At 52.2% G+C, this 17,656-nt stretch overlaps 4 protein-coding genes across 4 annotated transcripts; 3 read left to right on the top strand and 1 right to left on the bottom strand.

Moving 5' to 3' along the window:
- Nucleotides 1–377: 377 nt before the first annotated feature.
- Nucleotides 378–4,905, top strand: COCSUDRAFT_13807 (hypothetical protein; the record flags this gene model as incomplete). Its single annotated transcript, XM_005650005.1, has 14 exons — nucleotides 378–518; nucleotides 609–775; nucleotides 990–1,126; nucleotides 1,254–1,420; nucleotides 1,627–1,828; nucleotides 1,927–2,108; nucleotides 2,260–2,314; nucleotides 2,472–2,705; nucleotides 2,904–3,141; nucleotides 3,258–3,390; nucleotides 3,798–3,896; nucleotides 4,019–4,102; nucleotides 4,202–4,310; nucleotides 4,403–4,905. Coding segments are annotated over 14 exons (2,451 nt in total), but the record flags the coding sequence as incomplete, so codon positions are not given.
- Nucleotides 4,906–7,363: 2,458 nt separating this feature from the next.
- On the top strand, nucleotides 7,364–11,534 carry COCSUDRAFT_13852 (WD40 repeat-like protein; the record flags this gene model as incomplete). The annotated part of the gene is made up of 13 exons (XM_005650004.1): nucleotides 7,364–7,495; nucleotides 7,662–7,963; nucleotides 8,267–8,384; nucleotides 8,482–8,626; nucleotides 8,713–8,875; nucleotides 8,994–9,126; nucleotides 9,234–9,459; nucleotides 9,579–9,751; nucleotides 9,862–10,029; nucleotides 10,186–10,404; nucleotides 10,605–10,862; nucleotides 10,974–11,228; nucleotides 11,367–11,534. Coding segments are annotated over 13 exons (2,460 nt in total), but the record flags the coding sequence as incomplete, so codon positions are not given.
- Nucleotides 11,535–16,673: 5,139 nt separating this feature from the next.
- Nucleotides 16,674–17,595, bottom strand: COCSUDRAFT_32672 (hypothetical protein). Its single transcript, XM_005650003.1, has 4 exons — nucleotides 17,393–17,595; nucleotides 17,183–17,270; nucleotides 17,034–17,081; nucleotides 16,674–16,892 (listed from the first exon to the last, which is right to left on the bottom strand). Exons 1-4 carry the CDS (start codon nucleotides 17,530–17,532, stop codon nucleotides 16,716–16,718), a joined length of 453 nt encoding a protein of 150 aa, XP_005650060.1. The 5' UTR covers nucleotides 17,533–17,595; the 3' UTR covers nucleotides 16,674–16,715.
- Nucleotides 16,812–17,520, top strand: COCSUDRAFT_83639 (hypothetical protein; the record flags this gene model as incomplete). Its single annotated transcript, XM_005650119.1, has 4 exons — nucleotides 16,812–16,892; nucleotides 17,034–17,081; nucleotides 17,183–17,270; nucleotides 17,393–17,520. The coding sequence occupies 4 exons, from the start codon at nucleotides 16,812–16,814 to the stop codon at nucleotides 17,518–17,520; spliced, it is 345 nt and encodes a 114-aa protein (XP_005650176.1).
- Nucleotides 17,596–17,656: the final 61 nt, after the last annotated feature.

Below are 17,656 nucleotides of genomic sequence, written 5' to 3'. Positions count from 1 at the left end.
TCAATGGCCTAAGCTGGGGAGCATTCGTGATGGGGATCTTGGTGCATGTCTTCAAGTTCATCCTCATCATATCAATCGCGGTGAGTAGCTTACCTGCATTTGTTTTGCAATCTATCACTTTAAATAATACGACGGCAGTAACCATGGACTCGATCAGTTGCACGTGTGAGCGCAGGGACGAACTGCGAGATGCTACCGTGGAAGGATGCTTGATGAGGTTGACGTCTCTACGAGGGAGAATGAAGCGCTTAAGAATTGCAGTGCCGTCAACAGCATGATCCCAGGCAATCGAAACAGCTTGACCCCTTCTTGCCAAATCAAATTGCTTCTGGCTTGACTCCTTGATCCATTCCCCACAATTGACTGCTGTCTGCTGCCTGGCAGTTGGTGCAAAGCCACCAGTAGCGGTTCAGAAGCCTCTTTTGTTTCCAAAATGGGGCCACAAGCGGCAAGATAATTGGGCTTGGCTCAGAGACGACCGCCGCAAAGATCCCCAAGTTCTCCAATATCTGAAGGAGGTATCCCATTCTGGCCCACATTAAGCCAAGGTGTTGACTAGCAGAGCAAGTGACGGTATCGCATACCTTAACTTCTTGTTGTGCGCACAGGAGAACTCATTTGCAGACGCAGTGCTTGGAGGGGCCCTGGCAGATGATCTAGAGAATGAAATGAAGGCGCGCACCGCCCACGATGATCACAGCGTGCCACAGCGTGTCGATTTGTTCTGGTACTACAGCTATCGCCGGCAAGGAGATCAATACCGTATACAGTGCAGGTGGAGTCCCTGCAATTGGATCACGCATCTTGGCCTGTGCTCATGTGCTGCATGTGTGGAATATTGATGGAAGCAGCGGCAGACATGCCCGTCTTCAATTGGTGCATGGAGATGCGATGTTAGATAAGCGTGCTTGCGTGCTCAAGTCAGCAGTGGTACCAGCTGTGCCTGCATTCAGATTTACCCAGCTCAATCAAGAACTGGTTGCTCGCAGGAGGAAAGTCCCACAAGGAGCAAGTGTCTTTATGGAGGATGATGTCATGAATTCAAAAGCAGCAGAGGAGGTCCTGCTCGACGAAAATAAGGAGGCACATGGTCATAAGTTCTTTGACCTGGGCGGCTTCCAGGCAAGTGGGAATTTTGCATAACCCTTGGATGAGCTTAGCAAGCAGACCAGAAGCACTTAATGCTGCTCAGTGAGTACTATGCACCAGAAACTTACTGTCATAACCGGTCAGGGTGTCCGCGCAGGTCTCAGCAGACCACAGATACCTGGCATATGCAGTGGACTTTTCTGGCAACGAAAGCTACGCGATATATGTGAAGGACATTGGGGAGGACACTGTCGTGCCCATCAGCGGGGTGCATGACGCCTCGGGGCAGCTCGCCTGGGCCCTGGACAATCAAACTCTCTTTTTCACAACAGTGGTCAGTAGCTCCTTCTACGTCTTGGCATTACCATGGCCAACGCAAAGGGGCTGGTACATATTACCACGAGTATAGCCGCCATGGCAGAGGTTATAATACAGCGTGTCAACCTCGTCATGTAATCTCAAACCGAAAATTCTCGCTGTCTGACTGACTGAAATGGAGCAAGCCTCTATTGACGACCCTTCATGTCACTGTTGCAGACCAATAAAACACTGAGGAGTGACAAGCTATGGCGGTGGCAAATCAACAGCACAGCGCAAGGAGCTCAACAGATATACAATGAACCTGATGAGGCGTTCCATTTGGAGTTGACCCACACAAGAAGCAGGAAGTACCTTTTGCTGTACGGGCGCTCTGAGGTCACAAAATACCTCTTATATCTGCCGGCTCATACACCATTGGGTGAGAGAATTTTCTTGAGTGGAGTTGAGGGGCTCTTATGGCAATGAAATTAATGAAATAATTGAAGCATGTTGGGTATCACTGCCTCCGGTGTGCAGGCAATCTCACAGTTTTGGGGCCAAAAGTCCATGCCCGCAAATATAGTCAAGCAGCAGACTGGGGAGACATGTGGATCATGTTGGAGAGCGACATGCAGAAGGACACTCTCAATGCAGAGCTGCTTCTGCTGCCTATGTCCAATTCCACAGACCTCATGCAACTTGAGCCCATCACAACTCTTGTTCCTGCTGAAGCAGGCCACAGCGCTGCAAACAATTCACAGGTGAGTTGATTTCTGCTTGCAATGCCATTGCTTTCACCAGCAGAGTGGCCCAATGTACAATGAGGCCAAACAACATGCTTTGCAACATGTGTGCTGTGATGGTGTGCAGGTGCTCATTGAGCATCGGCATGATGTGGAGCTTGAGGACTTTGAACTATCACAGCGTAAGTTCCTTGCCTGCAATAGAGCTGCCAGGCCCCACAAGTCCGCTTCCTGTGATGCGGTAATGACGAGCTATTTGGTTGGGAATGGCCCCTATGTGAGATTGTGCATAAGTGCACAGAGTGCCAGCTACTCAGATTATGATCCTCCATGGCGCAGGACACTTGGCGCTCTTACAACGTGTCAATGGTCTGAGCACTCTTAAGATATTCACCTTGGAAGAACAGACGCAGAACCACACAACCCTGGGTGAGGGACGGGCTGTGACATTTGAGGAAGAAAGCTATTCGCTGGGCTTTGGCAAACAGGGCCCGCTTGATTCACCGGTGATACGGGTTGTATACAGCTCCTTTGTGACCCCAGACAGCACCTATGACATCAACGCCATGACAGGTCTGCTTCCACCCCCCCCTGCTTGCATGCAGGCTGCATCTGCTGTTGCACGAGCTGCCAAGCAACATAGCAGCATGTCTCATCTGCCTTTTCAGCACAAGATCCAAATGAAGCTTCTCCAGCTGCTTTGGTGGACACACATGTTACAAAAGATGCCTACTGATTTTGGCTAAACAATTGCCTTGTGGGCACTGGCAGGCAGACGAGTGCTGAAGAAGCAGAAGCAGGTGCTTGGTGGCTTTGACAAGGAGCAGTATCGCACTTTCCGGCTGTGGGCGCCGTCTGATGGAGGCGTACAAGTGCCTGTGTCCGTGGTGCACAAGAAGGGGTCTGTGCGGTTGGATGGCTCAGATCCCCTCCTGCTTCACGCTTACGGCGCTTACGGCGCCGCGCAGGATGCAGACTTTGACTCAAAGAGGCTGAGCCTGTTGGACAGGTGGGGTTACCTGGTCATTGCTGGTGTTGTATGCAGCTGTCATACTTTGATCGGGGTGGCTTCTAGGTTCAGTGACAGCATGGCGATCTCCTGTAGCAGTGCAATTGTGCTTGCAGGGGGTTCATTTATGCCATCGCTCATGTGAGAGGCGGTGGCGATCTGGGCCAGTACTGGTACCTTGATGGCAAATTGCTCAACAAGAACAATACCTTCCTAGACCTCATTGCAGCGGCTCAGCTGCTCATCGCTGTGCGCCCCAGTCAGCTCCCTGCTCAGCTTGCCATGATGCATGCATCAAGCATGTAGGATCTGCGTGCATTTTTAAAGTGACTCTGCATGTGTGTGATTTTGGGAATGGAAACATGCGATCCTGGTCGAGCGCAAAGAGCTAGAGACATGTGCTCATGATGCAAGGTTGGGTTGATCGCAACAGCAAATGGGTCGTTGAAAGCCCTTGTGCTGGAAGACATGAGCACAGGGGTAGTGGTGACCCAACAATACATAAAAGGCTTTCAACATACTTCTGAAATTACAGCGCACAGCAATGTTTCACAGGGCCCTTGTGAGCCCTCATGAAGGGGATGCTCACAAATAGATGGCAGCGATCACGCCCCTAGTTTTGAAGTGTCAATGACCTTAAGGCTGCTGGCTTGCAGGAGGGATATACGAGTCCTGAAAGGCTCTGTCTGTGGGGTCGTTCGGCTGGGGGCCTGACTGTGGCTGCAACCATCAACATGCGCCCAGAGCTGTTCAAGGTACAAATGGCTTGCAAGAGTGTGATCGTGGGGAGCACTTAGGCCTGAAGGCTGCGTTTGTCTCCTAGAAGATGCACGAGGCTGCAGGAGCAAAGGAATGATGAATGCTCCCTTGCCCGCAGGCTGCCATCTTGGATGTGCCATTCGTTGATGTCATTGCCACCATGTCAGACCCTGGCTTGCCCCTCACTGTGACAGAGTATGAGGTGCGCACATCTTCATGGACTTCATGGCTTCTTGGAAACAGACTATTTTTTAGCACACGCAAGCAGAAAGCAGCTGACTGGAATGTTGATGACTGACAGGAGTGGGGAAATACCATCGCCAACCAGACCATGTATGAGTACATGCTCTCATACTCTCCTCTGGATAATGTACGGAGACAGCCTTATCCCAACATGCTGGCGACAGGGGGTACGTCGCTCTGCACGCGAGAGCGTTTTGGAATTCGTTGACAGCTTGCTTACATGAGAAAGGGTCCTGACAGAGTCATGGTGTGCTCGCAGCTTGGAATGATGCGAGGGTGGCATACTGGGAGCCTGCAAAGTGGGTCGCCAAGACTCGCGCCCTGGCGACGAACGAGCCCCTCATCTTGTTGATGGAGAACATGGCTGCTGGACACTTTGGCAACAGTGGCTTCTTCTCGTCGCTGCACGAGACTGCCTTGAAATACGCCTTTCTGCTGCGAATTACATGCACAGCTGTGGATGTGTCTGCTGTCTCAACAGAGAGCGAGGAGTCGGGGGTGTGTGTGCCTTGTGTGGCAATCTTTGTGGTCGTGGTGGCTGGGTTTGGGGGTCTGTTGGTTGGTTCTCTCTACTATGGGGGCACTGTGCTGCAAAGCTGGAGAAAGGCCGGGGAAGGGAGAGGGCAGGGCATCAGGGAAGTGGCCATGCAAGGTTTCAAGCGGGAGATGGCGAGGGATGGCAGTGAGGAGGATGAACCTTTGGACAGGCGACGAGAAGTCCAGCAGGAAAACGAACGATTGATACCAGAAGACGACCGATGATTATGCGCAAAAGGAACACATAGAGCAGGAGGTGGGTCTATAGCTGTTATTGTGAGCTTGTTTTGATACTGCTCTTGTCAAACATCTGGACTAACTGAAGGCATGCAATTGCAAGGCGACCCCTTTACATAACACTTACATAGATGTGCAATCCTGTTTTGTTTTAGTCAATTATTCTAGCCATTCTTGCAGGATCATGTCATTGTAGCATATATGTCACTTGATTGGATGCCCATGTTGCCAGCTATGAGGATGTCGGCCGACCGCGATCAGTTCAGGCTGCCGGCTTATCACAGGCCATGGCCAGGCAATTCAATTCAGATTAGTGCAAACTTGTTAATCGTGCCATCCTACAGTAGCATGCGGCTTCATCTGACGGATGTGAAAGTTAGCAATAAATTTACATACGTGACCCCTCTGATCTGATCTGATCACACCTCATCTGATCTGATCTGACCATACCTGAAATCTATTGAAGGTACCGTGACATAATGCAAGCATGTAATTCAAAGGAACAGCAAGATTCACATCCCTGCCTCACATGTGTACACCTTTTGCAGCATCTATTACAGTCCCAAGCAGTGAAGATGACGTGCCAGACACCCTGGCTCTTCTCAAACTGCGAATGTGATGCCTGAGGATGCAGGCTCAGTAGCATACTACGCACAACCACAAAGACAGAGACATATGCATAAATCACTGTGCACCATATTGTACAGCTGCACTAATGTGCCCTCTTCAATCCAGATCACGGCAAATGTGATTCCTTGCAGCAGCGCTACCTGCCACGAGGTGGAGTTTGTAGAAAGACAGAGAAGCATTTGCTCACCCCAAACAGTCTGCATTGACCCTACATGGCCATGTGTACTTGGGGAAAGGACAGGAAGCTGCAAAATCAAACAAGCACAGAAGCAAATTCAAATACCCTCTCCATTGGGCCATCTCAAGGATGCTTGACGGGTCCATGAAAAAAGGAAAGCCACACGAGGGACAATGCTCCTCAAATTGTACTTGATCCTGCTCGAAGCTGTGCCTGCGGCCTGGGAGGGACTGCAATTCTGCCACCTCCTGGCCCTTCAATAAACCTGCAAAGAAGGATCCCGGTCAGCAGGTGGTGGCCCCAAGTTCAACAACGCGGTCTAGAGAGCGTCAGATACTGAGCTGAGCATGCAGGGCCTTTCATGTCCTCAAGGGTTTGTCAGGTGACGCACGTGTAGCCTGGTGGGAATGTAGCTGCTGTTGGATTGCAGGGAGCGCGCAAGGATGCCGGCAAGGGAACGTACGGCAGCAGGTACGGTGCAATAAAAGCGGCAGTCATTGTGCTCAGCAGTATCAACGTGGGCCCATCAAAAAGATCACCTGCACGGGATTAGTAATATTGGTCAGCAGGAAATTTGCCTGCCTTTCTGCTTTAAGAAAGAGAGCCCAATGTAAGTAAAGGACGATCAACACGGGTCTCAATGCTCACCATAAAAGAGAAGCGCAATCCACGAGAGGACCAGCAAAGCGCACAAGAAGCCCACAAGCGCCGTTGCGGGATTCAAGGCGTCCAGCTGCAAGGCAATGCTCATGGTGAGAATCTTGGAGCACAGGTGCGGCACATCGCACATACAGCTGGTTTATTCATGCTCTACTGGTCCAGTACAGCTCAGTTTGCTGAGCCGCTCACCCAGTCTGAGCATGGCACAACATTTCGCTGACGGGATTGGCCTTGGCTGCTGTGCTGAGAGGAGTTGCTCAACACGATGCAGTGGATGACTGGCGTCTCAACTGCTGAAATCACATCGTCATCATAGAGTTCCCTGCCTGCTGCGATCAGGCGAAGCCTCTGTGTCGCGGGCCACCCCTTGGACTCACAGACCTGATGAAAATCCAGGAAAATTGCCTCAGACCTCCAGCATATCCTTGAATCAGCAGAAAGCGAAGCAAAGGGAATGCAGAGCTGTAGGTACTGCCTGCCTTTGGAGCGACTGGACCTCACCGCGTTCGTGATACTCCTTGCGTTACCACCCTGAAATGGAATTAATATTGTTGCTGTTTCACCCTGATCAGGAAAAATGACCTTAATGGCTTGGGCCATGCCTCAGACGATGGTCAGAGATCGCATATCTTCGTCAGGTCAACGCCGGTGTTCAAATCCGTCATCATACAATACCAGCTTTTGATGTTTATTGACTGCACAAATGATGCTCTGTAGAGGACGAACAGAACACTCAAGCTCGCAACCTGCATTTGCAGCTTTGCTGACTCAGGAGCTACTAAAGTTACTCATCATCTGATGGCTTGCCGCCTTGAGTCTGGGTCTCCTCCAGAAGCCCAGTTGTGTATGCGATCGTAAAGAAGATTCTGGTTGCCGAAATTAGTTGTGCCGAATGTAGAGATCTAAGTGGGATCAAAAGGCAGTCATTGGCAAAGTACTTCAAAGTGTACTAGGCATTGCAATACGAGTCGATGCTAAATGTCGAACCGTGGCCTCAAGTTGAAAAGTACCTACAGACCTTCGTCAAAACTAGAGGTATTCTACACGGGGGGAGCATCGTGCATATCCAGCAAAGGCCTCCTAGCCTGCAGCTGCAACGATGAGGTCAAGGTGAGGGCGTGGCGGCATCACTGTGCAGAGGAAATTTTACTTACCGCCGTACAGCAATATATAGTTGTCAAGAGGCGGGTGCAAAAGCCTATTAAAGTCGCAGGCATCAAGGGTGTCACCTGTGAGCACACCTGTATTTTGGATCAAAACAAGCTGTGTGGTGCAGCTCGTGGACCCAATTTCAGGCAGTGTTACGTCAACGTTGGCGGGAGACTCAGAGCCTGTGACTGCTCTTGCATTTAGCCACTCAGGCAACCGGCTGTACGGCGCATCCCGCAGCCTGCAGCAGCGTTGCTGGGACACCAGCAACAATGCAGTTCTGCGCTCCTGGAAAGGCCACAAAGGCCCTGTGCTAGCCCTTGCAGTGGACCCCTCCGGCGGCCTGCTCGCCTCTGCCAGTGCAGACAGGAGCTGCCGCGTGTGGGACACAGATGGGTTCTACTGCACGCACGCCTTCCATGGCCACAGGTGCCCATCTGGGACAATTTGCTTCCTTACATCCACTTTATGCAGGAATTGGTGACCATGCTTGAGAAGATTCACTGACAAGGCGGTTATCTTAGAGTCACTGGCATGCTGTATACCATGGCATAGCTCAGCGCTATTAGTCGCCGACAGCAGTCTCGTCTGGGGTGGCTTGCCGTTGGTGGTGCACTCTGCCCACTGACACTGGCGCCTGAAGTCGCACATTGAAGCATTTTCTGCTAAAAATGCTAAGTCCACAGGGAATGAGTTGTGTAATACAAGCACCTTTCCTTGATGTTCTTGCAGGGGGCTTGTCCTTGAGGTGATCTTTCACCCCAAAGAACTCATGATCATCACGGCAGGGGACGATGCAGAAGTGCGGGTGTGGGATCTCATCACCAAGTCCTGCGTTGCCACCCTCAAGGTGGGTCCAACTACGCATCTTACATAGTGAATGCGTCAAGTGAGCTCTTATGCTCCTCATTGTTGTCTGCGTGGACTTACCTGACTACTTGTTGCAGGATCACTTCAGTGCAGTGACTTCCTTGAGCCTGAGCCCGGATGGCTGGACTCTGCTCACTGCCGGCAGGGACAAGGTGGCCATCTTGTGGGACCTGCGGTCACACAAAAAGCTTGCCACGGTGCCAATCTTTGAGGCAGTGGAAGGTAAGCTGAGTGAAGCATGACTCCCTCTTCATTTTGGGAAGTTTTGTTTATGCTCTGGCTGACGGGCTTCTTGGAGCCCATCACAGGAGCCGCAATAGTCCCGGACGACTCGGCTTTCAAGGCACTGGTGCAAAGTGCTCTAGGGCCATCTGGAAAGAAGAGCAAGGCATTGGTGTTTGCAACTGGCGGTGAGAAAGGGATCTTGAAGCTTTGGCGAGCTGACACTGGTGACTGCATCTATGAGCAACGGTGAGTGGAGAGGCCATCCAAAACTCGATAGAGCTTGAAATGCCTTGTCACTCTGCTTGCAAATCCCATAACGGCGTCTTCTAAGATAGATTCTACTGATCGATGTGCTGCATGGCAGGCATGGCATTGCCACTGGTCAAGGTGAGATGGCGGCAGCAGGAGAGGAAATCAGGGAGGTTCACGTGTTGCCCAATGCGGAGGGGCTCATGATTACCACTGGGGACTGCCGGTTGCTGTTCTTCAGCCCCGAGGTGCGCTAGTGGCAATTTAGTGTTCTTCACAGAAGGCGGCTGCATGCCTTGTTGCACTTTGTCCTGCTCACCGGGTGCTGCATGACACTGTGTTTGGGTGTGTGCAGGAGGAAGCCGAGAAGCATGTGGTGAAGTTGGGCAGGCAATTGATAGGCAACCTGGATGAGGTCACAGACCTGCGACTCATTGGGCCCCCAGCTGCCCCCACACAGCTGGTGCTGGCTACCAACTCGCCCACCATACGCATGTTTGACCTCACCACGATGTCCTGCTCTGCAACGCTCAGCGGGCACACCGACACTGTGCTGGTCCTGGACGCCATCCAAACAAAAGGTAAGGCTCCCTTCTGCCCATGTGATGCATGTAGATTTGTGCTCTTGTCCCAATGCCTCAATTCCTTTGTAGTGTCTGAAGAGCTGCATTTCGAAATTGAGGATCTCTCATGCATGCAGAGTCTAAGACCCTGCTGGCATCTGGCGCCAAGGACAACAGTGTTCGGGTGTGGGACGAGGCGGGCGAATGCATTGCAGTCGGACAGGGCCATGTAGGGGCAGTCAGTGCACTGGCCTTCTCCAGACGGGCTTTCAGCTTCCTAGTGACCGGTGGAGCAGACAAGCTCTTGAAGGTGGACACAATGCCCGCCTTGATGTACACGAGAAGAAGGCAAACTGTGTGAGCATGGTCATGACCTGGGATAAACGTGAGGTGATCTAGTGCTGGGTGGTCTCCCGGCAGGTCTGGGATGTGTCGAAGCTATTGGACGGCAGCAGTGCAGAGGGCGCCGAAGTGCCGCGCCTGCGAGCTACAGCCGCTGTAGCGGCGCATGACAAGGACATCAATGCGCTGGCAGTGTCACCCAACGATGCCCTCATCTGCACTGCATCACAGGATCGCACTGCCAAGGTCAGCCATAACCCTCGCCTTGTGCCTCTCATGCTTTTAGCAGGCCTCTGGACCTCCCCTGGCTTGAAGTTCAATAAGGGATCCTCCTGCCTCCGCCTTGCCGTGCACCGGTGTGCGGCGGAAGACATATGTCAAGAGGCTATTGGTTTGGCGCAGGTGTGGCGGTTGCCAGATCTGGTGCAGATGCTGACGTTGAAGGGGCACCGGAGGGGAGTATGGAGCGTGCAATTCTCTCCGGTGGACCAGTGCGTGCTGACCGGCAGCGGCGACGCCACCATCCGCCTTTGGGCGCTCACCGACGGCAGCTGCCTGCGCACCTTCGAGGGCCATGGAGCCTCCGTCCTGCGCGCATCCTTCATCTCAGCCGGCACACAGGTGCTCAGAAATCCTCTTGCGCTTTTTCTGAAGGCAAAAACACGCAGTATCCTATTGCCATAGAGTTCTCTCTCTTTGCAGGGATTATTGTATCACTCTGAAGCATTACTCTGTGACACCTGCTCAGATTAGTTTCCGGGTCCTTGTGTATATTGTATTCCCATTCCCTTGTTGAGACTGAGCGGCTCTGTGCTGCGCAGGTGGTGTCAGCAGGAGCGGACGGTCTGGTGAAGCTGTGGGGTGTGCGAACGTCGGAGTGCACGGCCACCTTTGACGAGCATGAGGGCAAGGTGTGGGCGCTGGCTGTGGCAGGGGAGAACGATGCTGTGCTGGCCACCGGAGGCGCAGACGCGCGCGTGAACATCTGGCGTGACTGCACGGCAGAGGACGAGGCTGCAGTTGTAGCGAGCAGGACACAGAACGCTGTCAAGGCCCAGGAGTTGTCCAACGCCCTCAAGGTGGGTCTCTACAATCAGTGCTGCCATAGCTGCTGATGTCCATCAATGAATTGCTGCTTTAATTTTCTGACAGGTTGGGTCTGGCTTGCCAAGGATCTCTTTTTGGTGCAGGACAATGACTACCAAGCTGCGGCGGCGATGGCGTTCGAGCTGGGGCACGCCGGTCAGCTGCGCTCGGTGGTGGAGGCGGCTTGTGCGCAGGGGCAGGAGGCAGCCGAGGGTATCCTGAATGCTCTGGTCGACGGCCTTGAAAAGGACCAGATCAAGCAGTGCCTGGAGTTCATCCGCGAGTGGAACACCAACTCCCGGCACTGCCACGCCGCCCAAGCTACCCTGCAGGCCATCCTCTCGCAGCATGCGCCCGAGGTACACTCCCCACACTTTGTAACACTGTTCCGCTTCAACACATTTTATGAAGTGATCGTCGCACAACAACAGGCGGTCAGATGTGCGAGGTGCCCTGTCTGTAATGTATCGTCACTGAGGTGTCAAGGCATGCTGCAGGTGCTGCTGGACATTCCTGGCGTGGCGGCCTTGCTGGACGGGCTGTCGGCATACACGCAGCGCCACATGGCGCGCATAGACCGGCTGCGGCGCTCGGTGGCCCTGCTGGACTACACGCTCGGCGCCATGCGTGTGGTCGCCCCCCAGGAGGCCGCCTCCGCCCAGGAACCCGCCGCGCAGCCGCAGCCAGCGCTGGGTGCGCCGGCTCCTGCCGCAGCAGCACAGCCCATGGCAGTCGATGAAGAGGACTCGGATCCGCACAGCAGCGAGAGTGACCTGACAGCGGCCACCGGGTTGGAGCGGCCAGTTGGGGACGATGAGGATGACATAGATCTGGAGGAGATCGACATCCGGTCTATCGAGCGGGCGCAGATGGCCCAGAGGAGTCCCAGGGCGGTGGTTGATGCCGCCAACCTTGCAGACGAGGCGGACAGCAGGGACAGGAGGCAGGACAGCGCCGCTGGGGCCAGCACAACACCCGGCACCCCAGGGAGGGAGGCAGCACAGGGCAGAAAGAAAAGGAGGAAGAGTATGCAGATGGTCAGCCAGGGGGAAGAAGCAGCTGCTGCTTCAGCAGATGTGGATGATGCGCAGGGCACACAGAGCAATGGGACTGAGGGAGGAGACCAAACGGACATCCAGCATGACAAGCAGCAAAAGAAGAAGCACAAGAAGCAGAATGGCGCGAAGACCAGCATATTGAAGAGGCCGGTCACTCGAGCAGCTGCCAAGCAAAAGAACTCATAGAAATGATAAGCTGAAACAGACGAATGGAACATTGAGCATGCTACTTGTGTTGCAGAAGCCACTGCACTGTTTGCCAGTTTAGGTGTCAGTTCGAACTAACTTGTGAGCTAGCTAGGAATGTGAACGACTTTCAATAACCCTGGAAGACGTGGAAATTGCATGTCAAACGTGCAGTACGCGGGTTTTGGGACATTAGATTCAAAGGCAATATTCGACGATCAAAGAACGAGAGCCGATCCGTGAACACCTAGCACATTTAATCTGACCGCAGTTGAGGCAGTCAACCCGCATCTACGACCTCTCAAATTAGCTTCGCTGATTGGCACGGATACATTTTAGATATTTATTATGGCAGAATCTCTTGGTTTCACTTACAAATTGGGAGAGCCTACAGTTGTTCCCGATCACACAGAGAATCCCGTTTATGCTTGCTTTCCGGATGCTCACATAACTGTTGGACCTCATCCTGAACAGACAGGCCGGTACGATTCTACTCCTCCGTGCGAAGTCATGGCAGAAGCACGGCTAAGATCTGTATTGGAGCATGCAAGTCTACCAATGCAGCACTTCCTCACCTAGACACTACTTGAAAACACAAATCAGAGCCAAAGCAACTGTCGAGGGGATCCATCACATGATCTTCGCAAATTGAACAGGTCAGACATGAAAAGTGATTGGTTAGTCCTGGGCAATTCATTCCCAGAATGAGGTATTGTGCTGTGGTGTTTCAGGTATCGAATGGTCTGGGGCTCTAATCAGAATTATTACACAATGGGACCGACACCTTATCCAGAGGACCACACAACTCGAGAAAACCAACAACCCTTCCTTGATCTGCGCTGTGAGAAGCCATGCTGGCACTGCGGTGGTAAGTGTTGTGTTTGCTAGTAAACTTGCTGGCCTTGGATGCATGCATGTATGCCCGTAGTTTCACAAAGTTGAAGAAAGTGGAGACTCTCGCAGGGACATGGTTGATGGGAGCGTTTTACAGTCAAGGCTGCTTAGTGGGCTTTGTGCATGGCGAGGACCATTACAAGGTACACACTTAGAATTCCTTCGCACACTGAGATCCAGGATCATGAATGCCAACCCCTGTGACTCTATGCTTTTAATTGCGCAGGAGTGCTGTGAGACAGGGGGCTGCGCTTGGAAGTCTATAGCGGTCTGCCACTCATATGATAACGGCCGCACCTGGACAAAACCAGAGCTGATCATCACAAGTGCAGTGAAGCGCCCGGACAAGCCATCATGGGGTGGCAGTGGCGACTTTTCAGTGATCAAGGTGCCGTCAGCTGTGCACGTGTGGTGCATGCTTGTTTGTCAACTGTTTGCTGCGCCTGACCTGGTGCAGCAATAATCCACAGGCCCACCACCACCATTGCGACCAAGAAAAGAATCTCAACTCTGACTTCTAGGCAGTGAGAAGCACTGATAGACCTGCATGTTGGGCTGTGGTTTGAGCAGAAGGACCAGCAGTACTTCCTATTCTACAGCGGAGGGGACATCGACAGCATGTGTGGGGTGCGCATTGCCACCTCCAGCGATCCTCTGGGGCGCCCTGGCTCTTGGTTCAAATGGTGGGAGGGTGAGCGCCCAAATGCCAGAGTTTGACATGTCTAAACATTGTAATGCAATGTGGCCCCACTATGCTGCTGCTAAATATCACATGCATGCAAGGAAAGCTGGCTAGATTATGGAGTAGCACTTCAAGCATAACAAGCTATTTCATCATGCCTGCCGTGGACACGACTGAGGACACTGTAAAATCGTGCCCACTCTTCTCCCTGTGCTGCAGAGTCTTTCAGTCAGCCGGGGCTGGGAGGGAGGGAGGGGGAGGTGAAGGAGTTGGGGGTGTGGGGAGGGAATCCCAGCGTGACGTGGAACAGCTACCTGCAGCGCTGGCTGCTGACCTGGCACTCCTGGGAGCCCTTTGATGTCATGCTCTCCTCTTCCACCGACCTGCTGCACTGGGCACCCGCTGTCCGAATTGTTGTGGTGAGGCATACCTATCAGATCTGGGTGTATCTGAAAACTGTTGAAATCATGGTCAACAGTGGACCAGCTTTGGAATTTTGTTTGCTGTTGGCCTGGACACTACTGAATGTTGCTGTCACGCCTGCAGGAGCCCGACAGGAAGACATGGTACCCTACAATCATTGGCGCCGGCGGCGATCAGGAGTGCGGCCAGCAAGCGAGGCTGTACTACTCCAGCATGAACGCCAGCTTCGGCGACCGGAAATTCATCGGGCGCGACATTGTGTTCTCCAAGCCAGGCGCACCAGGTGCACATCGCTTGCATGCCCATTACTGCTGGGTTTCCAGATGTGCCATGCATGCTGATCATGACAAAAAGGAATGCAAAGGTTCTTTAAATGTCCAGGATCAGTCTTTGCAAGAGAGTTAAAACAGCTGTTCTGCTGTGCGCAGAGCACTACTCACCCAGCTCCTACTCCAACCCAGACTACAGGCCACAGCTGGCATACCCTGCCCCGCCAATGGGCATCTCTCAGCCAATTGCATACCCACAGCATGCGGTGCGCCCATGCACTGCTGTGCATGAACTTCACTTGACTTCTAACTCTGGGTTGGTGGCACTAATCTATGGTGTTTTCAATCACTTTGCGCAGAGCTTGCTGATTTGAATTTTGCTATGTTGGACAGCATGGGGGCGGGCCATGGCAGCAGCCCAATCAATTTGGTGGCTACCCGCAGCTTCAGCAGGGCGGTCCCGTCAGCTATCCACCTCCCTATAGCGGCAACCCTGCCATGGTACGTGCTTCTTGTGAACAGTTGGTAGCATGCGAGCTCCTGAGGTTGCTTTGTGCATGCTATTGAGCGATGGCTCCTCATACTTGCACATGCAGCATTTGGTCTATCGCCTTAGCCAAGTGTATCACCATAAGGTGAGCCAAATGCCATGCAGGGACAGGGAGGTTACTCAGCACAAGCACCTCAGCAGCATATGTATCCTTCGCAGCAGCAGCCCAGCAAACCAATGGGGCCCCTGGCAATGTTGGGGGCCTGTCTGGCCGGCTTGTGTTGCTGTGGTCTCCTTACAGAAGGGCTGTTTTAGAGCTCCACTTAGAGGGGCCATATTTGATCCACAGACAAGCCAGATCTAAATTGATCTGCCTCAGCTCTGAAAACAAAGGCGGCTTTAGGGACATCATGAGGAACTCCTGGATGTGGAGCCCATCATACTTACTAAAGACTCCACAACATCACGATGAAAAAATTGGGACTGGTACTTACTTGTCAGTTTTTGGCACATCCTCTCAGTAACCTAGATTTAGAAACCAGGGACAAAACATATACGAATTGTTTGGAGCACTGCCAATGTATTCAAAGTGCTGCGGAGGCTGCACAGTTGGCAGGCTAGGATCCGCTTTTGCGTTAGAAATTCGGGAGTGTTGCATTGAGCATCCGCTTGTACCCCTCTCAAAGCGCTGCTATCCTGGCAATCCCGGTGCTGTAAAGGTCTTAGCCAACACTGACGAATGACGCACAGCTCTGTCACAAAGTCTTGACGAGGCACAAATCGACTGACCAACTGCTCCAACAGTCCTGGCGCCTTCAGATGTTCTTGTGTCACAAACCCCGCTCGCTTAGGTACTTGATGGGTGGTCTGAAGACGCTGTCCACTCCCTGCTTGGCAGAGTTTCACAAATTGTGATGCCATCTGGCAATTTGGAGGCATGCCCTACAGCAAAAGCGAAACTTTCTGCCGGGTGCTTTGGTCAGTCATGTGCATCAGTTCACTGCAGTTGTATCTTGGAATCTCACCTGGTTCCATTGTCTGGCAGCATACGCCTTGGTCTCTGGGCTTATGAGAGGTTGCGCATCCTGCATTCAGATGCAGACTCAAGACCACTGCTTTATGGGTATCTGTGACAGGTCAAGGAAAGCCACTGGAGTGCCGCCAAGAAATAGCACAATGGAAGAATACCGGCAGTGGCTCTGGTGGAGGAGGTGAACCAGGCCAAGAATCTGCCACTGTTGCTGCTCTTTGCCAGATCAATGTCTGCATTAAGTCAAAATCAGATCCCTTAGTGCCCAACGAGTGACCACAGAATTGACAAATTTCAGCTTGGACTGAGATGAATCGATAAAGCTCACCCTGGTGGACACATATGCAGCTCCCGCTAATCCTACCCCAGCAAGGAAGGCCCAGACCTTCTGGTGAATGATGTATGCCATTAGTAGAAGGCCTAGATAAGTATGATGGCAAATTCTCTGATCAATGCTGAAATTTTCACGTTTTTCATAATCAAATGGACATCTAATTGACAGGATCAGCTCATTGCATGTATTGCAAACACTCAGTTCCAAAGATATATGGCTAGGCCTTCAGTTCCACTAGGAACTTGCTGACGTGCAGCAGAGTAGCTGCCCTGATTGTAAGTCAGATGTAACGTCAATTGTAAGATAACAAATTACATGTGATGGGAAAAGGAAATTTTAGGAGGTCTGCGAGGCTGGGCAGGTTCATGGCGTTCCTACCCATGATCGCGCCTGTCGAACGTTCATCGATCTCAAGAGTTCCACTAGTCCCTCTTGTTTACATTGTCGTCCAGTTTGAGTATAAATTCTTTATCACTTGTATCACACGTTGGATCTTGCTGTAAACAGCACGTTTGTTCTCATCATCACCATCACATCGCTCAGCACCACCACCCCATGATTTCTTTGCAGAGGAGCATGCAGGACTTTAGAGCCAATGCAAATGTTATCATTAAGAGTTTTAATGCAGAATATAGGAAGACTCCACTGCGGATAAAGGTAAGCTGCTTGGACTCTTTGGTCACAGAATCACAGTCATCAGAGAGTCGTAAGATGTCTGCAGAGCACCCTTGCGATGTATGATCTCGGTTGTGAAATACCGGCAGCTCTTGAAGCCTGAAAAGTGTGCTCACGCCACAGGTGATCGATGCCTTCATGGTGTATGCCCTGCTCACTGCTGCAGTACAGGTGAGTGCACTTGAGTGCGGGCGCAATCCATTTGATCACGTGGATGTTGGTATGTTCTTCAAGATTCTGTTATTGACAGCGATTCTGACTGTTGCCTGCAGTTCGTGTACATGCTCTGCGTGGGCACCTTCCCCTTCAACTCCTTCCTGTCGGGGTTCTTCTGCAGCATTGGATTTTTCGTGTTGACAGGTGACAGATCTCCAAGTAATAGTCTTGCGTGGAGCTCAGCTGTGGTCATTGATTGAACGTCCTGCTTCTGCTGCATATTTGCACTGACAAGCTTCCTGACATGCATGGGGAATGCTGTGCAGTGAGCCTTCGGATGCAAGTGGATCCCAGCAGTGATGAGTTCAAGGGCCTCTTGCCAGAGCGTGCCTATGCAGACTTTGTCCTGTGTGGCTGCCTGCTCTTTCTGGTGGTGTGGAACTTCATGGGATAATGTACAACACATCTTAATCGTCCAAATTGAAGAATTAGAAGTAATCCTCCACATGTAAGATGAAGAGTCCTCTATAATGACCTTGCAGCATGCTTGGTGCCCACCATACACGGCACAGCAATCATAGGCCCAGTCA

This window comes from Coccomyxa subellipsoidea (assembly GCF_000258705.1).
Source record: "Coccomyxa subellipsoidea C-169, whole genome shotgun sequence".
Lineage (NCBI taxonomy): Eukaryota > Viridiplantae > Chlorophyta > Trebouxiophyceae > Coccomyxaceae > Coccomyxa > Coccomyxa subellipsoidea.
Note: the sequence above shows the minus strand (reverse complement) of the source record. Positions and strands in the feature narration are given on the sequence as shown.

What these genes read in the sequence shown, in the direction of transcription:
- COCSUDRAFT_32672 (XM_005650003.1), bottom strand. Translation starts at nt 17,532, where the DNA reads ATGTGTTGTACATTATCCCATGAAGTTCCACACCACCAGAAAGAGCAG. An exon ending in ACGCAGAGCATGTACACGAA is followed by an intron (nt 17,082 to 17,182) that starts CTGCAGGCAACA and finishes AAGTGCACTCAC; the next exon opens with CTGTACTGCAGCAGTGAGCA. An exon ending in ACCATGAAGGCATCGATCAC is followed by an intron (nt 16,893 to 17,033) that starts CTGTGGCGTGAG and finishes CAAGCAGCTTAC; the next exon opens with CTTTATCCGCAGTGGAGTCT.